Source organism: Pygoscelis adeliae, unplaced genomic scaffold, assembly GCF_000699105.1.
Source record: "Pygoscelis adeliae isolate BGI_AS28 unplaced genomic scaffold, ASM69910v1 Scaffold286, whole genome shotgun sequence".
NCBI classification, from domain to species: domain Eukaryota; kingdom Metazoa; phylum Chordata; class Aves; order Sphenisciformes; family Spheniscidae; genus Pygoscelis; species Pygoscelis adeliae.
Window position 1 is genome coordinate 3,651,480 of NW_008825076.1, and position 25,809 is coordinate 3,677,288.

Consider the following 25,809-nt stretch of genomic DNA (forward strand, 5'->3'; position numbering starts at 1 on the left):
AGGAATGCAACACTGAGACTGGGGTGATTATGATCTGTAAATGTTCTGTGTACTGGCCCTGGATCTAAGTCCTTCCTTGGATCATTTGAGACACAATTTAAAAGAACACAGCTTAATATTTGTGTTTCAATCATTTTCTTTTTTTTTTCTTTGAAATTTCTGTTATTTTAATAATCTTGATGGATACTTGGAAACTATATTTATTTTCCATATCAGTTGGAAGCTTTTCCTATTGATGTGGATTGATTTGTTTTGCACAAGTTTCTTGCAGAATGGAACCAACAGTACTAATTGTACTACTGATAATTATTATTATTATTGCTATTAATAGGCCTTCATATCTGCAAGGAAACAGTAGGGCAGCATCCCAGGTTGTCTGGAAAGAGAAAGGAAAGCACTGGAGGGTATCAAAACTGGGAGTTTTTTGGGGCAGGAAAACTTTTGTTCCGTGTCAGTAAAAGATTTTTGTAGTGCAGTATTGGTGTTGGGGGCAGTACAGTAATAAAATTACAATGGTAATAATAAAGCTGCAGTATATTTGCCTGATCTATTAAGAGGGTGATAAGATAGGATTCCCCCAAAACTTTGGGTAAAAATGATTGCAAGTTTGTGCTACCAAAGCCAGCATGAGCACACCTGCAGTCATGCCTCTCGCAGAGGGACTATTTTGGGCAGGTCCTTAAAAGAAGTGTCGTGGTTTAACCTCAGTCGGCAACTAAGCACCACGCAGCCGCTCGCTCACTCCCCCCCCTCCCGACGGGATGGGGGAGAGAATTGGAAAAGCACAAGTGAGAAAAACTCGTGGATTGAGATAAAAACAGTTTAATAATTGAAATAAAATGATAATAATAATATGATGATAATAATAATACACAAAGCAAGTGATGCACAGTACAATTGCTCACCACCCGCCGACCAATGCCTAGCCAGTCCCCAAGCAGTGGCCCCCCCACCCTGGCTAGCTTTCCCCAGTTTATGTACTGAGCATGACGTCACATGGTATGGAATGTCCCTTTGGCCAGTTTGGCTGTGCCCCCTCCCGGCTTCTTGTGCACCTCCAGCCTTCTCAGTCAGTAGAGCATGGAAAACTAGAAAGTCCTTGGCCAGTGTAAGCACTACCTAGCAACAACTAAAACATCGGTGCCTTATCAATTTTGTTCCCATCCTAAATCCAAAACACAGCACTGTACCAGCTACTAGGAAGGAAATTAACTCTACCCCTGCCGAAACCAGGACAAGAAGTTATTTCCATCTTTGAAACAGATTTCAAAGGATGGCAGATTGATTCTTATCACACTTGCTGATGCCTTCTCACCATTGACTGCAATGAGAAGAGAAAAGCAGGATCAGGCCCTCTGTGTGCCCACTTCCTTGGGTAGAGAAATGTCTGAACGTTATGTAGGTGGATGCATACATATTGTATATAATAAGTATTCTTTTAGGGGGCTTGTTTAGGTATCCTTCATTCTGACAACAGGGTAAGGGATAAAAAAGAAACCTGTGGACTAGAATTAGTAGGTGATCCCACTCTGATCTGGACTGTGTCAGTGCCAGCAGGAAAGCCTTCTCTCTAATGAAACTTCATTACCTATGGACTCTTTTCTTTTCCACAGCATGGATTGAATTTTGGCTGTTGTATGTGACTCAGGAATGGTGTTGTGCAGGTACAGAATGTATGCTTGAAGGAGATGTTTTGACCTTTCTCATCTCTGACTGGTGTTGCAAAGATGGAGTGATGTAGAACAGAGATTTTGTGACAGAGTAATAATAAGAAAGAATCTGACTGCCAGTTGCTCATTACAGGATCTCTTTTAAATGCCAGAACCTTCTATGTTTGCCTTCAAACAACACTGAGCACCTAAATCACCATAGTAAACAGATATAGAAAGAGACAGAAAGGTTAAAAGTGTACTCATAATCTCTTGCTTTTCCTCCTAAACATGTTTGATAGCAATATTGTTTCTTAAAAACAATATGACCTCATTTGTAAAGCAATATTCATGCTAAACTAGTCAGCTGTTAAATATACCCGGCACTGTGCATTATGATGAAGCTAAACCAGAATTTCAATTATTTTCTGGACACATTTAAAATTATAATACTTTACTGGGTTAGTGTTATAGTTCATCCAAATTACTCACAAAGTATCATATCAATCTCTTGCAACTGCTTATTGCTTACGTATCTGAGAAGTTAGTCGAAGTAACATGCCGTCTGGGGTAATGACCTTCATGCTGGCTTAGTGCTTTGATGGTTATGTGGCTATAAGTGCAGGGGTGTCTAATGGTCAAAAGTCAACATTTGTTGGCCATAATATTTGTCACAAAAGAAACAGATTATTCATTTGGACCAAATTTGCAACAGTATGTTCCTGAAAAGAAAATAAAGAGGGAAATAAAACACTTGATGATCTGTGTATTCTTCACTAGTGTCCCTTTTACACTGAAATCCCAGCAAGTGAAAATTCACACTTCAAAAATATTTGCAGTTTTTTATTGCCTGGAATGCAAGATCAAAACAAAGCAAGAAGAGGAAAATATATTTCATTATACTCCCACTTTCTACTTACGTACGTTATCTAAAGAGATGTTAAGAGACAAATGATGTTGCAGCCATGGTTTAACCAGCTATGAGTAATCAGCAACAGATTTATGAGTATTGCTGGCAAGTATGGCTTAAAGCAGATCTCACTGGAGCTGCAATATGGCTGTGTATCCAAAGGGAAAATGGAAAGGCCCACTGCTCTTTAGACAAATGTTATAATAATAGTGTACTTTTAAAGCCATATTAATATTTTTTAAGAACAGGCTGTAATACTAGGTCCTAATCAACAAGTTATTGCAAGGAGCTTGCATTTTACGCAGCATCTTCAGCTGCGCATAAATTCTGTGCTTTAATAAATACATGTAAGAAGTGCTGTTGGCTTCATCTCTACCCATCACTGGATCGTGAAGCTGAGTACTCAAGTAGCTCTAGATTTTCAGTTCACCATACAAGCACACTGCACTTCCCACTGTGCTCCTGCAGAACGTGTACAAGAAGCAGCGTTTTGCAGTTCAACAGGCAGGGAGGCTGGGATTTTGAAGAGAAAATGGCTGTTCATGGAAGTTATCTGTAAAAACATCTGAGTTTTTAACTGACCGTGTGTGACTTGCAAGAGGCCACCGCAGCAATCAGTGGTAGATGCCAGAGTTGTGACAGTTGAGCCTGTCTCTTAGCCCCTTACTCTGGCAGATTTTCTGTTGAGGCTGACTCATTTAATCCTTAGTCACATTACCGAAATCAGGCTGCTATTGTTCACATATTAATAATTGATTATTAAGTAATTATGGCGGTGAAGTATCATCATGCCATAGCCTCTCTTTATGGCAGATAAGCCTATCTGCTCTTACACCAAATGGGACAAACTTAAGGTGTTTATGAGCTTTCTTGAATTGGGGCTTAAATTCTTCTGCATGAGGTTGGGTACTCCATTTTATTTAGCCAAGCTGGTCTGTTTTGAGTTGGAGAGGCCAAGAAATAAGCAGTCTTTTAAAAATAATAATCAAATAATTTGTCTCTCACATCGTGCTATTCAATGCACTGAACAAGCATCAGTTATTAACAGAAACAGTAATTTCCCACAGTAGCAGACCATACCTAAACACTCAAAACCAACTGTGTGAAGGGCTAGTACTTCAAGTTTTTTACACCTTGAACATAGTAATGAAAAGGAATATGATTATATGGATCTATTTTTAGAATAAACATTGTGCTTTCATATGCAGAATTCTTCACTCTGATCAAGAGCCTTTCCGGGAAAGTGTTGATCTTTCACTGGTTTATTACATCTAATATATCCAGCTTCAAGTGTACCCCATGTACCTTCAAAGCCAGGGCCCAAGTCTTTTCAAGGGGAATATGTTGTGAAGAAATGCTGCCCATGAGATAAGCCATGGATTCAATAGAAATAAGTCAAAGATATTTTTTTTTAGGATAAAAAGCAAGTGTCCATAAACATAATCCTCATCTTCTTTCTATTTATAATTGTATTTAATATAAATGTACTTCATTACTGGAGAGCAGTCTTCACAGCCATACAATAGCAAACAAATTCTTCAGAAGCATCTTTAATTATTCATTTGGCTGTACTATATTTTATGCTACTTTTCATAAATGTTAATCTTTATTATTGCCCTACCAGGAAAAAAAAGAAAGAAGGAAAGAAATACCTGTTATTAAATGACCTATCAGGCTGACATGGATAAATGTTGGTAGCTATTTAATTGTTTCCCATCTGCAGTTTTATACAGTTTCTATCAAACTGAAGGGTAATTTTTTTAGTAGCTGCTTATTTTAAATGTACAAAACCCTTGTGTGTAATTCCATTAGCTGCCCTACAGCATTGCAATCTACAGTTTCCCTGAGGCTGTTGTGAAATATTGATGAAATCCTTGCTTTTGTGGCTTCCTCTGATACACTAAACATTTGTCTGATGTTAGTTGAACTTGAATGGATCTGTTCAGAGTTATATCAGTAGTGACTTCAAAGGCTGTAAGGCTGTTACAGTTTTTTTTTACAAACTGAAGTTTCAAAGCCTTACCATGTGGTACTTTAAAAAAACAAAGTTCATATCAAATGAACCAAAGTGCTAGCAATGCACTGGTAAGACTCATTACAATTTCAATTTATATAGATATATATTTTTTTGTGATTCTGATGGGTAGCTCATGCCATTTAAAGAAATTTAGATTGGTATTTAGGGGAACCTAGGATAATGAAAGACGGAAAACGTAATTTGAAACTTGGATTTTAAATGAGGTAATCTATAAACTTACAAAGCCACTCTGCTGTTTTCCACAACAATAAATAGGACAAGAGAAAACAGAAGAAAGGCAAAGAGAGGCAAAAGTTTCAGACTTATGTTTTCATCAGTAAAGTGATTTACACCGGTGCAATTAAAATGACTAACGAGGAAAACATATTTGCTGCTACTGTATTCCTTTAATTGTTCAGGACCAAACTGCGTTTTGGAAAGCACCCTTTGTGTCTGTACTAGCAACTAAATGCAACGCATACGGATGTTGTGGTGATGTGATGAATGCCTGATACCTGTGTAAAACTTTGCCTGCTGAGGACAGGGCGAGGACTTTGGTGCGCGGGACGGGCAGGCGGGATGGATGGGGCAGAGGCGGGGGTCTGCTGCTCGTGCGCAGCAAAGGGCTGTGAAGGTCAAGTTCTTTTCATTCAAGTGATGCAACGATTCATAGCTTTCATTGGAGAAACATATTTGTTGAAAATACAATCTGGAGAATGTCAAACACCTTCAGCTGGTTGAAACAATGAAATTGTAAGTTCCAGGGCTTTGTAGAAAATAACAAACAGAAATGTTTTTAACCAAAGGCAAATTATTCACTTACACCGTAAGCCCTCATGTAAGGAACTTGAACTGTTGGCTCTGAACATGGTTAAATCCATTTCTGCAACAGCTAGCACCTGGCAATTCAGCCATTCAAACTGACTGGATCCTGAGCAAGGCAAATATGACTGAAGTTGCTTTTTTCCTGCAGTGCAATAACTAACTATGTAAACATCATCCTTAAGGAAAATTATTCAAGAAAAAACTCCATAGTAATTCTGTCCCTGCTATCAACTCTCAGCTCAGCAGAGCACATCAGCTCACCTCTCTTTTTTCAGTCTTCCTTTTGTTGTTTTTCCTGTTTTATTATTGGTTTTGCTTCAAGTTTATGGCTCGCTCACAAGCTAGTTCCCTGCATATATGCTTCCAGCCACTGATCATTTTCATTTGACTCGTAACTGTGTAGGATGCAATGTACAAAATCCATAATTCTCCTTTGTGCTGCTAAAATTCCCACTGAAACTAGTGGGTATTTTGCCTTCTTAACCAGTAGGAAATTGGACATTTAATAGAAAACTTTATAATACAACTCTAATTAGAATACAAGGAAATGAAAGCCCAAAATTGCTTCATTTCAGCATCATATATAAATAATGGTTATGGCTCCATGGAATTGCCTTTGCGTGTTAAAATTCATTTATGGCAGAAGCCACTCCAAGTTTCCGTGCTCCTAAGCTGCAGTGGCTTGCAAGCTTGGCACCATAGAGGTTGCTTCTATCCTCCAGCAGTGGGTGGTAGTGGATGTTTCTTTTCCTACTCTGCAGTAGGCAGAAATTCATGCCCTAATATCAGCTGCTGTAACTATTTGAAAAAAGAAAGGTCTAGATAAAAGGCAAAGGAATATTGGGAAAATCTCTCCTTTGAGATGACAAGTTGTTTTGGACAGAAAATTGCATCACTAGGGTGGTGATTGAAACTTCCTTACTGAACCACTGCAAAATGAATTTGGATGTGATGGTATATAGTAATAGCAGCAAAAGGTGCAAATACCTTCCCATTATCCAAAATAATTAACTGGCCTCCCAGCAAAGAGGCAATTGAGCATATTCAGCCTTTTCTGAGGTTTTGAGAACATCTAAAATCTTCCTCAGCGTGCACATAGCTTTAGGAATAAACCTCACACTACCAGGACGTTTAGACCAGATGACAGAGATGCTCCTTCATCTCCTACACCCATGATTCAGAGCCAGACGCTCTCTGCTCCCTCCGTGGTGAGAATTGTAACCTTTCCCTGCGTTTTCTTTCCATCTTGCAGAACTCAACAGAAAGTTATTTCCCGGGTACAGAAATTGTTAACATAGTTTAAAAAGCTCTGAAATGATATAATTCACCCTTGTATTACAAATTTCGTGTTTTGAGGGTTCTTTCTATGAAACTCCATTGCATTTCCAGAGTGCTGCATTGGTTTTAGTCCTGTTAAATTCCAAAATGTCTTTGACATAAGAGTTATGCAACAGAGTAGGGATTTTTTTTCCTCAGTTGCCAATTTATCTCTTCAGTTGATTTTCAAACTGGGATGAATCTATATCTATGAGCTTCTACAAAGAGCCAGGTTAAGATTTGTCTTTGGGTAGCTAATGTAGTTAGACATTTTTGAGAAAAAGGAATGAGAAGTGGTCATTATCCATTATCTGCATGAAATATTTCAGAAAAAGAAACAGCTTCTGCCAAACACAAAAAGATGTTTGAGCTGAAGCCAGACAAGAAGGAAACAAGATCACCTTATAGCACTGTGAGATTGATCTACTAATGATGTTATTTCAAGTAAAACTGGAATATATATATGAAGAAGTGCAGATGGTGCATGGGTTTTACATGGATTAGCAGTGTTGTTCTGGACAATGATTCACTGTCCCTTTTCTTGGCAGAAAATAAATTTTCCAGTCTTGGAAAGAGACATATATATATTTTAAGAAATGTTTCTCTATGTGGAAAAAGAGCAAATTTGAGTGAAAATAGCATCCGCTGGTGGAAAAGTTAGCAGTCAGAATGAACACTTTAAAAAAAAAAAGATGTAGTCACACTCTACAATTCAAGGTCAGAAGTGATGTATAATGTGGTGCAAATTACAGGTTAGTCGGGGGTGCGAGGGCCTGAAAGTCAATATTGGATTCAACGTCCCTGGGAGCTTAGCTCAGTGCTGTCTGCATAGTAGGGTCAAGGCTTCAAGGTGGATGTGGATGGAGTTTTAGACCCATAAGTTCAAAAAAGAGTTTTTGCAGGTGTATTAACTGGACCTGCTTTCTTGTAGTTACTCTGTAGAAATATGCTAGAAATAGCTAAGAAAATGTTTTGAAAAAAATTTTGAATAATGAATCAGCTGTTGCAACCCTTGTCCTAGAGAAGCAGATTTCTTGAGTTACCATGAATCCAATCACAAAGGCACAGAGGGAAATTTTAAAAAAGGTTAAAACATTTTAGAATTGTATTTATGATTATTATCCATATGATAATATTATCCTTACTGATGTCATGATTTTGACATACACTATCTTGGGATCAATCAACACTAAAACCAAATATTGTATTTCCATTTAGGAAGCCAGAAATTGCTTCCATTCAATGCTCTGAAGCTCCTGGGTTTTGTCCACTCTTCAAGATAGTGAAATTTCAGTCCCCCACTTTTTCAGGGCTGCACATTGCCCATGTTACACCTCTGCCTGGGCCTGTTTAATTTTGGTGGGAAAAATTCTCATCTGGGAAAAGGAGGAAGCACTCATCTGATTACTGAGTTTGGATTTCTTTAATTTTGGGGTTTTTTCCTGTAAGGCAGCTATATATGAGCATCTCACGGGTTTGGAATGTCAGAATAAGCCTGGGGGAGAACTGGTGGGAAGAGAACAGGTCACTCAACAATTTGTTATATGGACATCAGTATCACATGCAAAACTTATGCTACTTATTACAGACACTGCATTTAAAGCATGTGGGTGTACAGGCTTAAGCCACCCTTTACTTATAAAATAAATACTGCAACATCCACTTAAATTAATGTTATATCTGTTAAATAGCTACATCAGTTCATATCAAACTTCATGTCCAATGAAACCTTACTAAAAACCACTATTGGAAGGACACATGCATTTCTTGTACCCTAGGTTGTCTGCACGGAAAAGGTCTCCACTGTCCTTAAAATGCCCACAGCAATTTAAATCATTTAAATAAACAGAAATGGTTTTACAAGTAGGATACTGAAATGCGTTTTCAAAGCTGCCCAGAACCCTTAACCATTAAAATGGACCTAACTGATGGTTCTGTGAAATTTTGATGGTGCTTTCTAATAGGTTACTTTTACCACTTTCATAAGATTGTGTCTGTATCTTATACAGGCAAAAAAAAGAGGATTTCTCAGCACAAGTTACTCTTCTGTAAAGGTTATAGTAAACATGTCAATGCCTAATTAAGCAGAAAATTTTATCTGTATTATGGGGGATGTGCAGCTGTCTGGTATTTCTGCTTCTCCTAGTAAATTCTTTTAGAAGGACAAAGGATATTGTGAGGAAGAAACTACTGTATGTCTCTCCCAAAGGAAAAAAATTACCTTCCGGTGAAAAATGGGTTAATTGTATTCAAAGAATTGGTGCTGAAATGGAGAATCAAATTTGCACCGACCCAAAACTGTGTGAATGCTACTTGTTTTCTGTTTTGTCTGATTCCTTCATTGGATTCCCTCCTTATTTTTGTTTTGCTCGGTGTAATATGCTTGGCACTGTGATACATCCTGGCAAGGGGCCAGCATCGCTACCTACGCTGTACAGTATCTCTAACACCGCGAGAACCATGTCAGTCCGGCTCATCAGTTCGTGCTGCTTGTTTAACAAGGTTACTACTCATGACGTGTAGGAGCTTTTGCCGCCTCCATGTCCCCCTGAAAAACATACGAGCTCAGAAAGGGATACATGGAAAGTATTATCTGGTTATTAGGGAAGAAGTTTAGGGAGGAGAAAAAAATATTTTGTTCTTAGTGTTGTCTTTGCTGCCTGCCTCAGTCGATCATCTGTAAATGGGGCTACTAATGTTTCCTGTACCCCAACACACTACTAAAAGGCTTATTTTTTAATATTTAACACTTAATATTTAATATTTAGCTGCTTTGCTGAAAGCATCTGCTGAAGAGCACAGTGTTCCTACTACTATGTGACTATTATTTTATCATGCTAAAATGGTGTCCAGGTCATTTGCTCATAGCCACTGCTGTTATCTTTGCCTCTGGTTGTAAAGCTGCCTGGTATCACCCCTGGAGTAAGCCAAGCCCAGCTATAAGCTGGTGTGATCTGCGCAGGTCCTAAGACCGTGGGAAGGGTGTAGGAAAGACGACTCGTGTGGGTTTCTTAGCCCATCTACAGAAAGCGCCATCATTTCCCTCTTCTTACACTGCAGCTTCATCCGGGAAACAGTTCCTCTGGTTCTGGTTCATCTCGTTGGCTTGATGGTAAACATGTGTTGAAAAGGGTGAGATACACATGCAAATAGATTGAAAAATTGAAACACATTCCTGAAAAAACTGTGGAAGGCTTTGTCTGTATGTTAATCAAAACGCCTTTTCTGCCCATCCCTTTTGATTTGCTAAAAGGATATCGTTTGTGCAGGAGTACCAAATTCAAGGGAGCAAAATGAACCAGGTTCTCAAAAAGCCATAAAATGGCTTTTCTCAGAAGATGGGAAGGAATTGGATTTTAAACAAATAACACTTTTAGGGTCATTTACCTTGTGCTTTCAGAGCTTTTAGGGTTACCTCACAATTAGGAGTACTAGCGTTTTGTTTTATTTTTGCTTAGCTATTTTTAAGGGCAGCTTTGATTTGGGGGTTTTGGCATTTATTTTTTTTTTACATACTTACCTGACACAAGAAGCTCGATCCTGAGCAAACACAACAAAGTACTCCTGAGACTGCAGTGCAGTCACTAGGGTTAGCAACGCTGCATTTGCACCTAACTGGAAGAGCTCGTCAACATATCTCCTGTGAAGACCCGTGCTTCTGAAATCGACATTTAGTTTTGACAAGTGGCTGTCAATAACAGTGAATTGTTTCAATATCTGCTTGCATTGTGCATAACAGCTTTGCAGTGGCTGTTAAAAAATTTACACTGGGGTTTTGTGAAAACATATCTGAACCATTTGTTCTGCTCCATCCCTTCTTGGGGGGGTCTGGGATTGAATTGCTGACTGTGTTGAGTCATTGTGAATTTATCCAATGACTGCAATGGAGACAGTTCACCCTTAAAAATCCTCTTCTGCAATTCTTCAGTGTGTTTTTAACCAGGTTATCTCCTGTAACTTAGGCAGAATTACTGCTGATATAAGGCCAGAAAAAAACCCCAACTGAATTCCTTAATTAATTTTAAAATTTACAGTTCTTCCAGTATCAAGTTCATCTTATTAATTTAATAGTTAATTTGTCAAAGAAAATCTTTCTGGATTTGTTCTACTTTTCCAGTTTTACAGTTAACTTTGGTCTACCTCTGTCACATCCTAATACTCTTCTGTAATGTCCAAAGGTTCTTGCCCTGAAATTTACGGATTTGTTTTTACTGAAGCGCAATTTGCTTTTATGGTGCACAGTACATTACTTTTATAAACAAAAGAGTTCCACTTTTGCCTACTAGCGCTTTCATATGTTGTATTTTGACATATAAATTATTTGTGTACATTCTAAAGTGCATTTTTAGGTGATCAAATGGCAAAAGGTTACTGTACCTAGATGATGCTATGAACCAGGAAGATTATGGCAGTTATTTTCTTCTATTCCTTGCCAATTCTACCCTTTCTTTCACTGAGGCTAAAAACAATTTGCTAGAATTGAAGCTTTTAGTATAAACTTTAAATTCTTACATATGAATTTTCCAACTGTCCCATTACAGGACAGTTAGAATTATACTCCCATGACAGGAAAATTATTAACTCAGAATCTCTGGCAGTTATAAAGAATTATGATCATCTGCCAGTAAAATGCAGCAACCTTCACAAAAAGAGACATCATTTGGCTTTTTTCACTTCCAGAACTAACAGGCAATAAAGCTGTAGATTAAAATGAAGTCCGGTAAAGAAAACACATAGTGAAACTCGAAAGCTTGAACTGTAGTATTCTCCTTTAACAAGTTATTTCATATATTCACATTACATTTCAGGTTATGTCCAAGAGGAAGATTTAAAAGAAGAGGAAGATATAAAGGAGGAGGAAGAAGATGATGACGACAACAACTCAACTGCTCAACTCCAGGGCAGCAATGACACTGGCACGGATGAGGAACACGAAGTGGGTCCTGAGCAGAAAGGGAACTTTAGTTACCAGAATTCCCCTGTCAGTCATATATCTAACCAGGATGCAGAAAATGAATCACTACTAAGTGATGGTAGTGACCATGTGGCAGATATTAAAAGCATTTGCTCTAGAGAGCCACAGAACCCAAAAACCAGCGCCCATCCCAAAGCCCAGAATGAAGCACATGATTGCATGGATAAAATGACAGCGGTCTATGCCAATATACTGTCAGACTCTTATTGGACAGGCTTAGGGCTGGGTTTCAAGTTGTCTAACTCTGAAAAGAGGAGTTGTGACAACAGAAATGGAGGGAACAAAGCTGATTTTGATTGGCACCAAGATGCACTGTCAAAAAGCTTACAGCAGAATTTACCTTCCAGACCTGTCTCAAAACCCAACCTGTTCAGCTCAGTCCAGCTCTACAGGCAGAGCAGCAAAATGTGTGGGACTGTGTTCACGGGTGCCAGCCGGTTTCGGTGCCGGCAGTGCAGCGCCGCCTATGACACATTGGTAGAACTAACAGTTCATATGAATGAGACAGGTCACTACCAAGATGACAACCATAAAAAGGACAAGCACAGACCTACCAGCTACTCAAAGCCCCGAAAAAGGGCATTCCAGGACATGGACAAGGAAGATGCACAAAAAGTTCTGAAATGTATGTTCTGTGGTGACTCTTTTGATTCCCTTCAAGATCTGAGTGTTCATATGATAAAAACAAAACATTACCAAAAAGTGCCTTTGAAGGAGCCGGTACCAACCATTTCTTCAAAAATGGTCACTCCAGCAAAGAAACGTGTGTTTGATGTTAACAGGCCTTGTTCCCCCGATTCCACGACGGGGTCTTTCTCAGATACTTTTTCTCCTCAGAAGAATGCGAACCTGCAGTTATCATCTAACAACCGCTACGGCTACCAGAATGGTGCCAGCTATACATGGCAGTTTGAGGCCTGCAAATCCCAGATTTTGAAGTGTATGGAATGTGGAAGTTCCCATGATACCTTGCAGCAGCTCACGACCCACATGATGGTCACTGGCCATTTCTTGAAAGTCACAAGTTCAGCTTCAAAGAAAGGAAAGCAACTTGTTCTGGATCCTTTAGCTGTGGAAAAAATGCAATCATTGTCTGAAGCACCAGCCAATGACAGCCCGGTTTCAAAATCAACCAGTAAATCATCTGCAGAATGCATGGCTCCCACCTCCGAACTAAAAAAAGAAAGTAAAAAAGATAAAGCTGATGATGCAAACAAAGATGAGAAAGCAGTAAAAACTGAAGAGTATGAAGACACTCTTCAGAAACCACTGGATCCCACAATGAAATACCAGTACCTCAGAGAAGAAGATTTAGAAGATGGTTCAAAGGGTGGTGGGGACATTTTAAAGTCCTTGGAGAACACTGTCACAACAGCTATCAATAAAGCTCAAAATGGAGCACCCAGCTGGAGTGCATATCCCAGCATCCACGCAGCTTATCAGCTCTCAGAAGGAGCTAAACCATCTTTGCCTGTGGGTTCCCAAGTACTACAAATCAGGCCAACAATCACCAATAAATTGAGGCCGATAGCTCCGAAGTGGAAGGTCATGCCTCTGGTCCCTATCTCGGCAAATGTGGCCCAGTGCACTCAAGTGAAGAAGGAAACTAATGATAAGGAGGAGGTACAAAAGGACTATGCTAAAGAGGGCATCCAAGCTGAGCCTGCCTCACTCAGCCAGAGCGAGAGAGAACCTCTCCTCAAATCTGAAGCTTCTGTGGAGCCAAAAAAGACAGAACCATGTCCCTTGAAAGAAGAAGACAAAATTAAAGAGGACAGCGGAAAAGAAAAACCAGTCCTCAAGGAACCAACAGCAGCTTCTCTTAGTAATGGTTGTGCTGCTGCCAACCATTCTTCTGAACTGCCTTGTGTCAACCCTCTCAGTGCGCTGCAATCAGTACTGAATAATCACTTGGGCAAAGCCACTGAGCCTTTACGGCCTCAATCCAACTCCAGCCCCAGCTCTAGCACAATTTCTATGTTCCACAAACCTAATCTAAATATGATGGAGAAGCCAGTTTTATCTCCTGCTCCAACCCCACCAAAGCCTGCAAGTGTATCCAGGCACTATTTGTTTGAAAACAATGATCAGCCTATTGACCTGACCAAATCCAAAGGCAAGAAAGCTGAGTCAGCTCAAGCACAATCCTGTACTTCTCCACCTCAAAAACATGCTCTGTCTGACATCGCTGACATGGTCAAAGTTCTTCCCAAAGCTACTACACCAAAACCTGCTGCATCTTCAAGGATCCCATCTATGAAATTGGAAATAGATGTCCGACGCTTTGAGGATGTCTCAACAGAAGTCTCCACTCTGCATAAAAGGAAGGGCAGACAGTCAAACTGGAACCCTCAGCATCTTCTCATTTTGCAAGCTCAGTTTGCTTCCAGCCTCTTCCAGACATCTGAAGGTAAATATTTATTATCAGATCTAGGCCCACAAGAGCGCATGCAGATTTCAAAATTTACTGGACTGTCAATGACCACCATCAGCCATTGGTTGGCAAATGTCAAGTATCAACTTAGGAAAACCGGAGGAACCAAGTTTTTGAAAAACATGGACAAAGGACATCCAGTCTTTTATTGCAGCGACTGTGCATCTCAGTTTCGAACCCCATCTACTTACATTAGCCACTTAGAATCTCATCTAGGTTTCCAAATGAAAGACATGAACAGGCTGGCTGTGGAGCAGCAAACCAAGGTAGAGCAAGAAATCTCCAGAGTTTCAGTTCAAAGATCTCCTGAAACAATAGCTGGAGAAGAGGACACAGACTCTAAGTTCAAATGTAAGTTGTGCTGTCGGACATTTGCGAGCAAACATGCAGTAAAACTTCATCTAAGCAAAACACACAGCAAGTCACCAGAACACCATTCACAATTTGTAGCGGAAGTGGATGAAGAATAACTCTTAAGGTATGCATGCTCTATAGCGAGTTTTAATTTCATCATTTTAAGGAGGCTTCGTAAGACATTCGTACTTTCTTAAATGTAGGAAAGCAATATAAAATGCATAATGTACTCCTGCTTCACTAATCTAATTGCATGTACATGTCCATTTTATAATGTTTTCAAGAAGAGAGCTTGGTAAATGCATAACCACATTGCCCTGTATAGAAAAGTTGCTTCTTATTAATATTTTCAAAATAGCTGTTTTCCCAGTTCTCACTCTCTTTTTTGTTTCTAAGAATTAATTGTTTCACGTCCTATGCACTTCAATGTGGAATGCAACAACTAAATGCTACTCTTTGCAATGAGAATGGAAAAAGCAGGAAAAAAGCACTGAAAACCAAAAGATTATTACCTCTCTCAGTGCTAACACACCAGTAAATCTGTTTTGATGGGGGAAAAGAAGACAATTCAAATGTCAAATTAGCAAAATCTTAATTTTTCTAAGTTTCTTGTAATCTCAAACCCAGCCTCAAGAATCTACAAATAACTCTGAAAAGTTTATGTCTAGAAGTTCAGTTTTCTTTTGTTGATATTTGGATATTCAGTTTTGTAAAATATTTTAATATTTTACACTTACTTAAACACTTACTATTGTGAGTGGCCTTTTTTGTCGCATCATTTTAACCTATCTCTCCATCATTCCTTTTTTAATCTTTAAGATGTTTGATTATATTTTGTTTCATGTTGGTGGGAGTGCTAGTCAATCCATAAACATCACTGACTTCAGTGCAAGTTTTCGTATTACCTGGGGGGTTAATGCTTAATTGAGGAAGCAGCTAGATTTTTTACAAGCTTAATATTTCAAAGACCTATTAGTAGGATACTTCTACGTTAGTGTTGCTATTTTTTGCTGAAAGATACACCAACCGAAGTACTGCCACAACCAATGTTTATAACATGTAATGTAATATTCAGATGACACACAATTTTTGCATTTTTAATTTTACTTGATTCACAAACTTGAATATTCTTGATTTAAATAAATACGCAGAACATCAACTAAAAGTCCAAATAGAAGTTTTTTGTTCTAACGAGTTTATTTCCAGGAAGGCTCTGTTAGTCATTCCCAACAATTTCTCCAGCAGACTCAGGCTCTGCTTCTGTTCACGGAATAATCATGTGCAGATTCAGATTTTCTCCAACGTGTTCATTACTTGAATAACATTCAGAAAATTAATTCGTCAGACAGTCAAAATTAAAGATGTGTTGTGAGTCGTCACTTATGCCACCTGCTATTGTGGCTATTCTCTGACTAATTGAGGGTGCAAGCACTTTGAGGATGAATACCCATTTGTGTGAAGATTTCACATTTGTTTGCTGCAAATATTCATGAAGCTTTAAGAAACACTTTCTGTGTACAGAGCCAGCACAAGGACTATGCATCACTTAAGCTCCATTAAAAAGGCTACTTTTGAATAATTTAAACCACTAATCAAAGGGTCACTTTGGGATGGGTAATAGAAGCTATTACTATGGAGTATAACGTCAGTATTCAAGTGCAATAAGATTTAAGTTTTGCATACATCTTGTACGTGCTGTCTGCATTTGACTGGATTTATCCTTTCTGCATATTTCAGCCAGCAAAATTCCGTCTAACTCAAAAGGAGTTTGTTTTCTAAATAGGACTAATACCCTTAAGTTTCTATTTTGGCATTTTTAACCCAACATTAGAACTCAACAAATAAATGTTCCTTGTTTATCTGACCAATCAAAATCAACATACCTGACAAACATACCAGAAAACTACAAGAGATTGGTTAGGAAAAATACGCCATACTTTGTTTCCTTCCCAACCAGTTAATCATTATTAAGACTCTGACATTGGTAGTTTTCACACAAGAGATATCAGACCAAACCAATAATTTGGGTACTATCAAACAAAAACTATCTGCCAAATACATTAATATAACAGTTATTTGGGCACATTCATGGCTTAATACATGACAAATGTTTCAGATTTGGTCTTAAAAGCACCGTGTTATTACTAAGAGGCAAACCAAACACCCACCTTTATAAACATGTTACTATTTCTGAGGATTTGGGGAACAAATACAAAGAAAAAAAAATCTCCAAGAGAAAAAAAAGTGGTTTCTGCATTGTAATAACCTGCACAGACACATCACGGGTATTATTCAGGTGATATGTAACTACAGAAATAAGGTACTGTCCTTCCTGCCTTTGGGTACTGAGAAATTGCTGTCCTCTTAATACTCATCCATTTCTAATTTATATCAAGATGCAGGTTGTATCTTACCTTTGAAAAAATATATTTAAATTTCAATGACAGAGTGATAGCACTGTTATCTGGAACTATAATTTTAGTTGGTATGCATGATAGCACAAATTGTATGAAATGATGGGGTATTTTGGATAGCATTGTAAAGATTTTATTACAGTTTTGGAGCTGTAAGCCTACCGAAGTTCTGACTATGTTAGAAGTGTGGAGGCCAGAGTTTATTCATATGGTTTCTTCCTGAGATCTGCAAGGAGACAAAATCAAATAACAGGGATTTTCAGAGTTTACTTATTCTTACCGTGTTATTTTTAAGATTCAGTGTACATTTGAATAATAACATAGAGGAGAGCACAGTATTTAGAAACAAGAAATATAAAGCATACTGAGATTCTTAAAACGCACACATGCATTTGCGTTTACTTCTTCTAGGCAATATTGTAGTGAAATAGAAATAAAATTAGAGAAAATATATGGAAATAAATGGAAATAAAACAGTGGAAAGAGTATTTGAAGTCTAGAAATACATAAAATAGTTTCTATATTTCAATGAAATTTACTATTAAAGGTTATATTTTTTAATGTTAGCTATCATTAAAAATATAAATGAATAATCTGGGTTAGTACCGTACAAAAATGTGTTATGTATATAGATTTATTTTTCAGACCTCTGTGAGGCTGTTTACAAGAAATTTGCTATAAATTCTTCTTAAATGTAAAGACGTATATATCTGTTTATATTAATCTTTGGTGTTTTCTTGAATTCTTCCAACTGATATGGGTTTAGTAATATAATGTAAAATTATATGTAATATACAACAATCAGAAGTCTCTATTCTTTTTCATTTAACCCACTTCAAATGTGTTTTTATTGCTATTCTTCAAAGAAAATCCATGAACATTAGGGAACATGGCTTTAATTAGAAGTAATTTGTATGTTGACTTATACCTTTAAAGAACATTTGTTCATTTTTTCAACTAAATTAGAATTTTTATGTTGTCCTGAGAAAAAAGACAAGGCAGAATTGTATTTCTCACTTTAAATTTAGGTGAGATTGGCTATAAACTGGTCGGCAACTGAGGCTCTCTGTGGTCTTATCTACAACTTTTTACAGAAATAAGTCTCTATAGAGTCAAATTTACCAACTTGATTGGGGAGATTTCTTTTTCAAAAGGCCCTGATAAGTAAACAAGCAGCTACCTGAGATGAACTAATTTGAAAGTAAGGCTGCTGCAAAACAAAAAAATTAGTCATAATGATAAACAGTTTTTCTCTCTGTTTCCTCCTTTGTCTTTTTTTAACCATCAAGTTTAAAGCCTCTACAGTGCTTTTTTTCTACTTTATAGGAGACAACTGACATTCTGTGGTAAATGGAAGAAAGAGCAGAGCAGAACTGAAAATCCTCTAATGCACTGACACTAACTTGCCCTCTATTGTTGAAAATGAGCAGGCAATCATGATTGTTCATCAAATGGCTCCTAATGCAGTTAAAGCATTCAGCTATAATTTCTCCTTGCATTTATAATTACTGTCATAGACTGCACACCTCAGTGAGCAGATTAAAGCTATAAACTATTTAGCCGTAGCTTTAAGATGAGGAACTTGATTTGTCTGGCAGCAGTTATTTGTTAGAGAGCTTGACACTTCACATAAAAATGACTCAACTTGATGAAGAACAATGCAGTTTAAGCAATGCAGTGATTTTAAATCAGTCATTATACCACGCCCTGTAAGAATTGCAAAGCAATTTGTTAAATGATATATAGGACACGTAGATAACTGTATGTGTTAAGTATACCAAAATAGAAGATTTTTTCCTTCTGTGGATTTTATTTTTTCATCCCTCTGAAACAGTAGGAGCTGCTCTGAACATCATGGTCCGCTATTAGCCAACATTGGTGTTACATAGGCAAGGACAATTGCATGAATTAGTAGTCCAAAACTATATTTTAGAGAATTTAGCTTGCTCTTCATCTTTCATTTCTTCTTAGCAACAAACATGAAAAACTGAGAGACCCTTTCAGGAGAATCACACATGCTGGGATGTAGCTGCCTGCAGTTGTGTCCACCACGATTTTGTAAGCAGAATTTACCAGCAAAACTGAGGGTTCTGCTCACCATGTCATCAGCCAGAAAGAGAGGGTTCATTGCAATGAAAGCCTTGATTATTCAGTTTGAATGGGACTTTTCTGACAACATCTTGTTGGAAAACGATGACTTCTCAATGGTAAAAAAATTCTGTGGGGGAGTCCCATTTTAAAATAGATTTTTGTTGGGATAAACTGGGTAAAATTGCTGAGCACTACGAAGGAGAGCAGAGGAGGCAGGGGAATAGGAAGAGGAATAGGTTGGCCTTTCCGCTGTGCTGGAGGAGAGACACAGAGCCCATCCTCAGCAAGAACTACCTCTACCCATCACTCTTCCCTCAAAATAGTCCTGTTCTGGTGAAGCCTCAGTTCCCCTAATCCTTTAAAATTTATCACTGTTTCCCCAAAGTGGTAGATCAGAATATCTTTTTAATTTAGCTTTTTTAAATCTTCAAAATTTTCCTGGATAGCATTTTTTCAATCTAGCAATAGTCCTTGTAAAACCAATAATAGTGTGTTCTTGGCTTCCCTGAGAGCAGGGTCAGGCCAGATGATACATCAGAGTGTGTCAGCACAGATATATCAGTGCAGATTTACTTGCTTTTTATGAATACTACAGGTTGCTATTAAGATCAGTATTATTTAACATTGCATTAGCGCATCCAACCCACTAGGTCAACCCATATTGTTTCAAGGCTCTGTATAAGCATACTGTATATGACAGTTCCTGCCCCAAAAGGCAGGAACTCTCCTGCTTACAAAGAAGCAGCAACTTTTAAGTATTTTGACCAGATTTTAACTGACCTTGAGTAACACCTACCTCCTCAAGCATTCAGTATTCATAAGGATATAAAAATCTTGCCTTCTCCTTGCTGCGTCTGATATTATTAAATGCTACAGCCTTCAAAATCTATAGCAGAACGTTTTTACCCAGTGAGATTTCAAAGGAAGGGTATCTGAGTCTTATTTACACATTTAACACCTCAGCAATCGAATTGCAAAGATCAATAACAAAAGGAAAAGTCATGAGCGCATCCAGCCCTCAAAAGCACCTTTCAATAAAAATAATGTAATTTAGCAGGATGATCACTCAGTGCAAATATGATGGAGCACAGATGGAAAATGAGGAACATTATAGATGTGGCTTTATGGGAGGAGGAAAGGAGGAAGAGATTTTTCACTATTTATTTGGATAATGAACAGATAATTCATGATTATTAAGCTGTAGCCTTCAGGCCTCATTCTGCCATCTCTTCCCATCTCCTTGGTTCCGAACTGGGTTTGTTTGTGCATCTAGGTCAGGGTCCATTGGCTGGGGAAGGATCAGGCCTTTACACTAGTTTTCACACATCAGTGGAGTCTCAGAGTGCAGCTTACACAAGTGCAGAGACTTACACAAGTGCAGCTCCAACTCTGGACCCTGCCTGTGAGAAGAGGAATGAGGTAGAACAAGCAGTGCGCAGCACAGAGCTTATGTTGTAATTGTGACGGTGTTTCCTTTTCAAGAACGTCTCAACCTTCAGGAAAAGGGCAGCAGATCCTGTGTTTCCAGCCTGTGATAACATTAAGACACCGCACCAGATAGCAAGGTCACAGCCCCTGAGAGAGCCAAGGGGACTGATACTCATCCTGCTACCTCCCTGTGTCTGGAGAATCGTGTTTTCCCAAGAGCATGAGTTGGCCAAGACCTTGAAGGTGTGAGGTGGCAGGAAAGATTTCCTACACTCGAGTTTGCAAGAGGGATCCTGCTCTGGGACACAGTGCTGGCTCTGTCGGCTCTCCTCCCCTGGCAGATGTACAGACAGGATGGCCGCTGGGCATGGCAGAAGTCGGGCAGCCAAGAGGGCACATTGGGGGTCGGAGACAGAGAGAACGGTGGCAGCAGCTTGCTAGAGCAGAGGGAAGGAGGGAGGCATGGGGCCAGGAGGGGGCTTGTTCATCGTAGTAAATTTACACAATCCCTTTATTAAAACAAAACAATTCCTCCTCCCTTCCAAAATCCCTCCCTGCCAGCACTCAGCACCAGCTCTTCTGCCAGGGGTCAGCACATGCAGGAGTGGGGGAGGGAAGGACGGGGGAGTGGAGGAGGTTGTCATGTCTAATGAATACCCTGAATGTATCAAGATATATATTTTTTTCATTTCAGAAAAGGTTCCATTAAGAGGGAGACAGCCCTAACATGTGCTTTGGCCCCTCATCAGATTTATGAGTATTTGCTCTGCTCTTTAATAGGAAACTCTGCAGCAACTGCCACCTTGCCTGCTCTCCCTGAGATACACAGTGGCTTCTCGGGGAAATGCACTTCATTATTAATGTGAATTTGTACGTTTTTATGACACTGCTTGGGGGAAGGGGCAGGCAGAGATTTCCTGGTGATATATGCTCATTTCTAACCATTTATTGTTCCAGACAATCGAAGAACAATGATAAACATTGTTATAGAAAGTGGAGGGTGCCGCAGTGACATTTTTGAAGGGAAAGGAGAGGTGGCTAGAGTGGCTTTGATGTGGTTGTTTTCCGCCACTCCACCCCCTCCAGCAGCTGCGTCAGATCAAGCAACAGAGTGGTCTGTGCCGTGGCAGTCGCTGCCTCCCCTTGCCCGCCTTTTCTCAGGCCAGCCAAGACCATTTGCTCGGGGCTTTGCTACAGTGGAGGGGGTACAGATGAAGGAGAAGGAGTTCATCCTTTGGGAAGCCTGTACTGCAGAGGAACACAGGCCTCAGAGTGAACAGATGCTCGAAGTCCCCATGCCCCTGTACCCCAGCAGTCTCTTTTCGATTTATTATCAAGTGACCAGCATGGAAACTGTGCACACAGCAGCAGCAGGCCAGGAAGAGAAAGGCGAGGGTATGGGAACGTGGTTTACCAGGACATTCTCAACATCCTCTGGTTTCCTTTTCTACTACCACACTCATCCATGATTAACCCTACTGCACAAGAGCTCCAGGAGGTGATGAAAACGGTGGGTTTAGGCTGCATTGGAGAAGGAAAAAAGTTCAGCCTTCAAGCTCACCCAAAATCGAGAGATCAGGAAGGCCATGACCTACACATGCTCTTTTGTTCCCCTCTTCTGCCTTTCCCAGTAGTGCTCTGCACCATCTGGTGAAGGTCAAGGTCACATTACACTGTGCCACACAGTCCCTCGAGCTCCAAAAGCCCTGGTGCTTGAGGGAGCTTCCCTGGTCCCTGTTGGGATATTCGTTCTCTGCATCACTGCCAGGCTGAGCTTTCTCTGTGTTGTGGAGCCCATAGCCTCCAACTATAAGTGAGTGATTGCCATGTTTTGTGTTCATATTCTATTCCCTCACCCTAAATATGCACAATCCTTTGTAACAGGGGATGTTCCTGTCAGCTGAACACTGCTAAGAGTTTCTTTATGACATTTTCCTACTCTTCTCGTAAAGCTGAATAGTAGTGAGGTAAGAACATCAGAATAGCCATACAGGGTTAGGTCAAAGGTCCATTGTGTCCATCCTATCTCTGACCATGACCAGTATAAGAGTGTAAGAACAGGACAGACATGTGGTACTATTCCAGAGCACTCTCCCAGCCTCCAGATTCACAGTTCAGGGACTTCTTCAGCTGGAGGAGGTTATCTTCCCCTGCTCCCCAAGCTGCAGAGAACATGCAAGAGGCCTTCCTGATAGCTGCAGAAACTTGGGCACAACTGTGAGGCCTCTTGGGGTGAGCTCTGGAGGTGCCCCATCCCAAGGCAGGGAGCAGAGGATGTGCAAACCAGCCAATGGCAGTCAGAATAGTGCTGAGCCTTCATGCTTGCTCTTTGCACATGGCTAAGGAAGGAATCACATCCAGAGTGCAGAAGTGATATCAAGTCCCCCAACCTAAGGGCATCACACTTTATTCCATTCTCTGTTCTGCTTTCCCTGGGAGTTTCCCATGACATGATAAAAATGCCACCCTCAAAAGATTTCTCTCTCAACTGTATGCAGAGCAGGACTTGCAGTCTTACTGCAGAGCTTATATTAGCATGGACCAGTAATTCAGAGGAGGCAAAACTGCTTGTTCTGTTGCATATGGCTAATACTAGTTTGATCCCTTCTGGGTTTGCTTTCAGCTTTTCTAAACCTCCAAAGCACTCTGTGTGCAGACTAAAGTGTTTTTTCCCTCTCTTGTTGGAGAACTGTTGAAGTCTCAAATGTGAAACTGCTGTTTTCATAGTCATTTAATGAAAACTCACAAATACTCCCTATTTCTGAAACCCCCAAGTTTATACCATGAGCCACACAGATTACCTGCAATTATCTGTCTCAATACATGTAACCAATATCCTGGTGTAGTGCACAGCTGTCAGTAGATATCTCCATCACACAGCTCCATCTCTCCACTTCTCTTTTATTTCAAGCCAAGATTTAGAAGAACCTTTCTGTCCAGTTCCCTGTCTCTGCCCTCTGCCGCTCTTCATGCGATCTCTGTACAGTCTCCCTGTAGCCACATGTGCATCAGTGCTCCAAGCACAACAGTGGCTACACAACACCAGCTATATTTCGGGGGGGCAAGGCAAGCTACTGGCACTCATCACTGTTGGGACTGTGTCGTCATGGCTACCAACTTTCTTTACAGGGTCATTAAAAAGACTGACGTTGCCTTTTACACACCTGTTGATCTACATCCCAAGGGACATCACAGAAGAAGAGTCCCTCTGAGATACAATAATACTGTGGCCTGTTTCTGCCTATGTTCATGCGTCGCTCAGCGCAGGGGCAAACAGCTGCGTGTGGATCAGTCTTCAGTGAAGCTCACCCTAGACTAGACATACACAGACAGATAGGCTGTGGGTGGGCTTCCAGTTCAGTAATTCACTTCCCTGCGTAATCCTATGGAGCCCTAATCTGTTGGCCTTGGTTTTTTACAGTGCAAGACCAGGTTTGTCATCCAGGGAAAAGACGATGGGGGAGGTAATTCTGTTTATTTGACCAGTGTTTTTTTAAAACATTGTCTGTGCTCCCAGGAATTATGTGGTGGTCTTCTTCTATAAATCACAAATGCACAAAAAAATAACTCTTAGTACTTTTCCAAAGAGAGTAGGGTGAAAGTTCCTACACTCATATTTCATGTCTGGAAAAAAATATCAACAAGAGTGATAAGTATAGCCAAAATTAGTGTAAAAGCACACCCTGTCATTTGTTTTCCATGTGCCATATGTTTTCTGAATCCTGCACCTCCCACATACAAATTGCATGCAATAATGTGGGGTGCACACATTACTCAGGATTATTTAGTTAAGCCCTGCTAATATAGAGGGAATTAACTTAGATAAAGTCAAGCCACTGTGCTATGTTTTGTTTTTTTGCTTATTCTGGATTCCTAGAGTAGAAAATTAAAGATCCCACTGTGCCAGGCTTCATGTCATTTGGTTTTAATTTAATTCATCTCTTCCATTCTCCCTGTTTCTCCTTCTCTTTGAGTATCATCGGTAGGTGGTCCAAGCATCAACCAGAAGATTTACTGGCAAGACTAAATGTATGAACGCTATGAACACATTGTTTTTCTGATATGATTTAATGACCTTTTTGGCATTCCCATGGCTGTTGAAATCTTCCATAATAATTCCCTTTGGCAGCCAAAACTCCTGTTGATCAGGTGAAAGCTGATGCAAATGTCAAATGTCAATAAATTTGTAATCCATAAATGTAATACTTGGTGCTGGAGTGAGACAGGGTTAACCAGAGTGCAGCAAGAGACACCTAGGATATGAGCTACATCTTGTTATTGTGAACAGAAAACAGACAGGAAAGGAATGCCACCTCCAAAACCTCTCCATAGCCAAGCTCTTTTCCTTCTCCATACTGCCTGTTATCCCTGCATGTTTTCTGAATTGCTGAGCTTTGACAAAGGAGGGGTTTATGGCTTGCATTTGGCAGAACAGGTCCGGTGATGCAGGTTCTGTCCCGTGTTCTGCTTTTGACTCGTCGTGTGAGGTTGGGATTTAACTTCTCTGTTTCTAAAGGAGCTCTTTACAGTTCAGAGGTTTCAGAGGCTTCAGAGTTTGATCCTGGAAACTATTAGTTATGCAAGATATTCCAGTAAATTAACAAGACCACTTATATAACTTAGGTGTTGCAGGAATGAGTCATGACTCATTTATAGTTTTAAGATGCTTGGAAAGGGCGAGCCATGTATGAAGCCTGATTTTATATACAGTAAAGACATAAGAACAATCACATAATCTCCCAAGAGATTTTCTTAAGGGCCCTCCACTTTGACCTTTGACTCTGAAAAGCTCCAGTTTGTTTGACATTGAAAAAAAGCGCATGTGTGAATACAGTGCCATGAGCATTTGCACTTTGAACATGCTGGGGCTGAACACAGCTGAACTGGAAAAGGCTGCAATAGCTGATGTACTGGGAAAATATAACAGAGGCATTTACTTAATAACTCAACTAATTCCTTTAGCTCACCTTGTAGAGATTTAACCTTTGAATGAGAGTGTCCCTAGTTCAAAATCCCGTGTCTCCTCTGTCCTCATGTTAATTTTTAAATTATATATCATTGTTGAGAGGCCCTTGCATTGAGCATTACAGGCTATTTTTCATGTCTAAAATGGGGAATTATAACTGAACATTAGCTACTGCCTATAAATCACACAGAACAAAGTGGCATCTGCATCTACTCAGTAACAAGAGTGGGAGAATTGTAACTTACTTAAAATGAGACAGGAAAGAGGACACAAATGCAGTAGCAGAGATAATTGTTACTTGAGAAAACTAATGGTTCTTCCAATCGGGTGATGCTCTGGGCTCCCGTTCTCTGGAGCTCTCCACAACCAGCCTTGTAAGTGCACGGTCACAGTAGAAGCTCAGTCAATCTGGAGGGCAAACGTGGAGCT

At 39.7% G+C, this 25,809-nt stretch overlaps 1 protein-coding gene across 1 annotated transcript in view; it reads left to right on the plus strand.

Moving 5' to 3' along the window:
* TSHZ2 (teashirt zinc finger homeobox 2) overlaps positions 1–25,809 on the plus strand; it is a 225,547-nt gene that overhangs the window by 128,010 nt on the left and 71,728 nt on the right. Inside the window, exon 2 of the mRNA XM_009326756.1 lies at positions 11,527–14,605. Within this exon, the coding sequence (XP_009325031.1) occupies positions 11,527–14,597 (3,071 nt within the window). The 3' untranslated portion in view covers positions 14,598–14,605. The remainder of the gene's footprint in view (positions 1–11,526; positions 14,606–25,809) is intronic.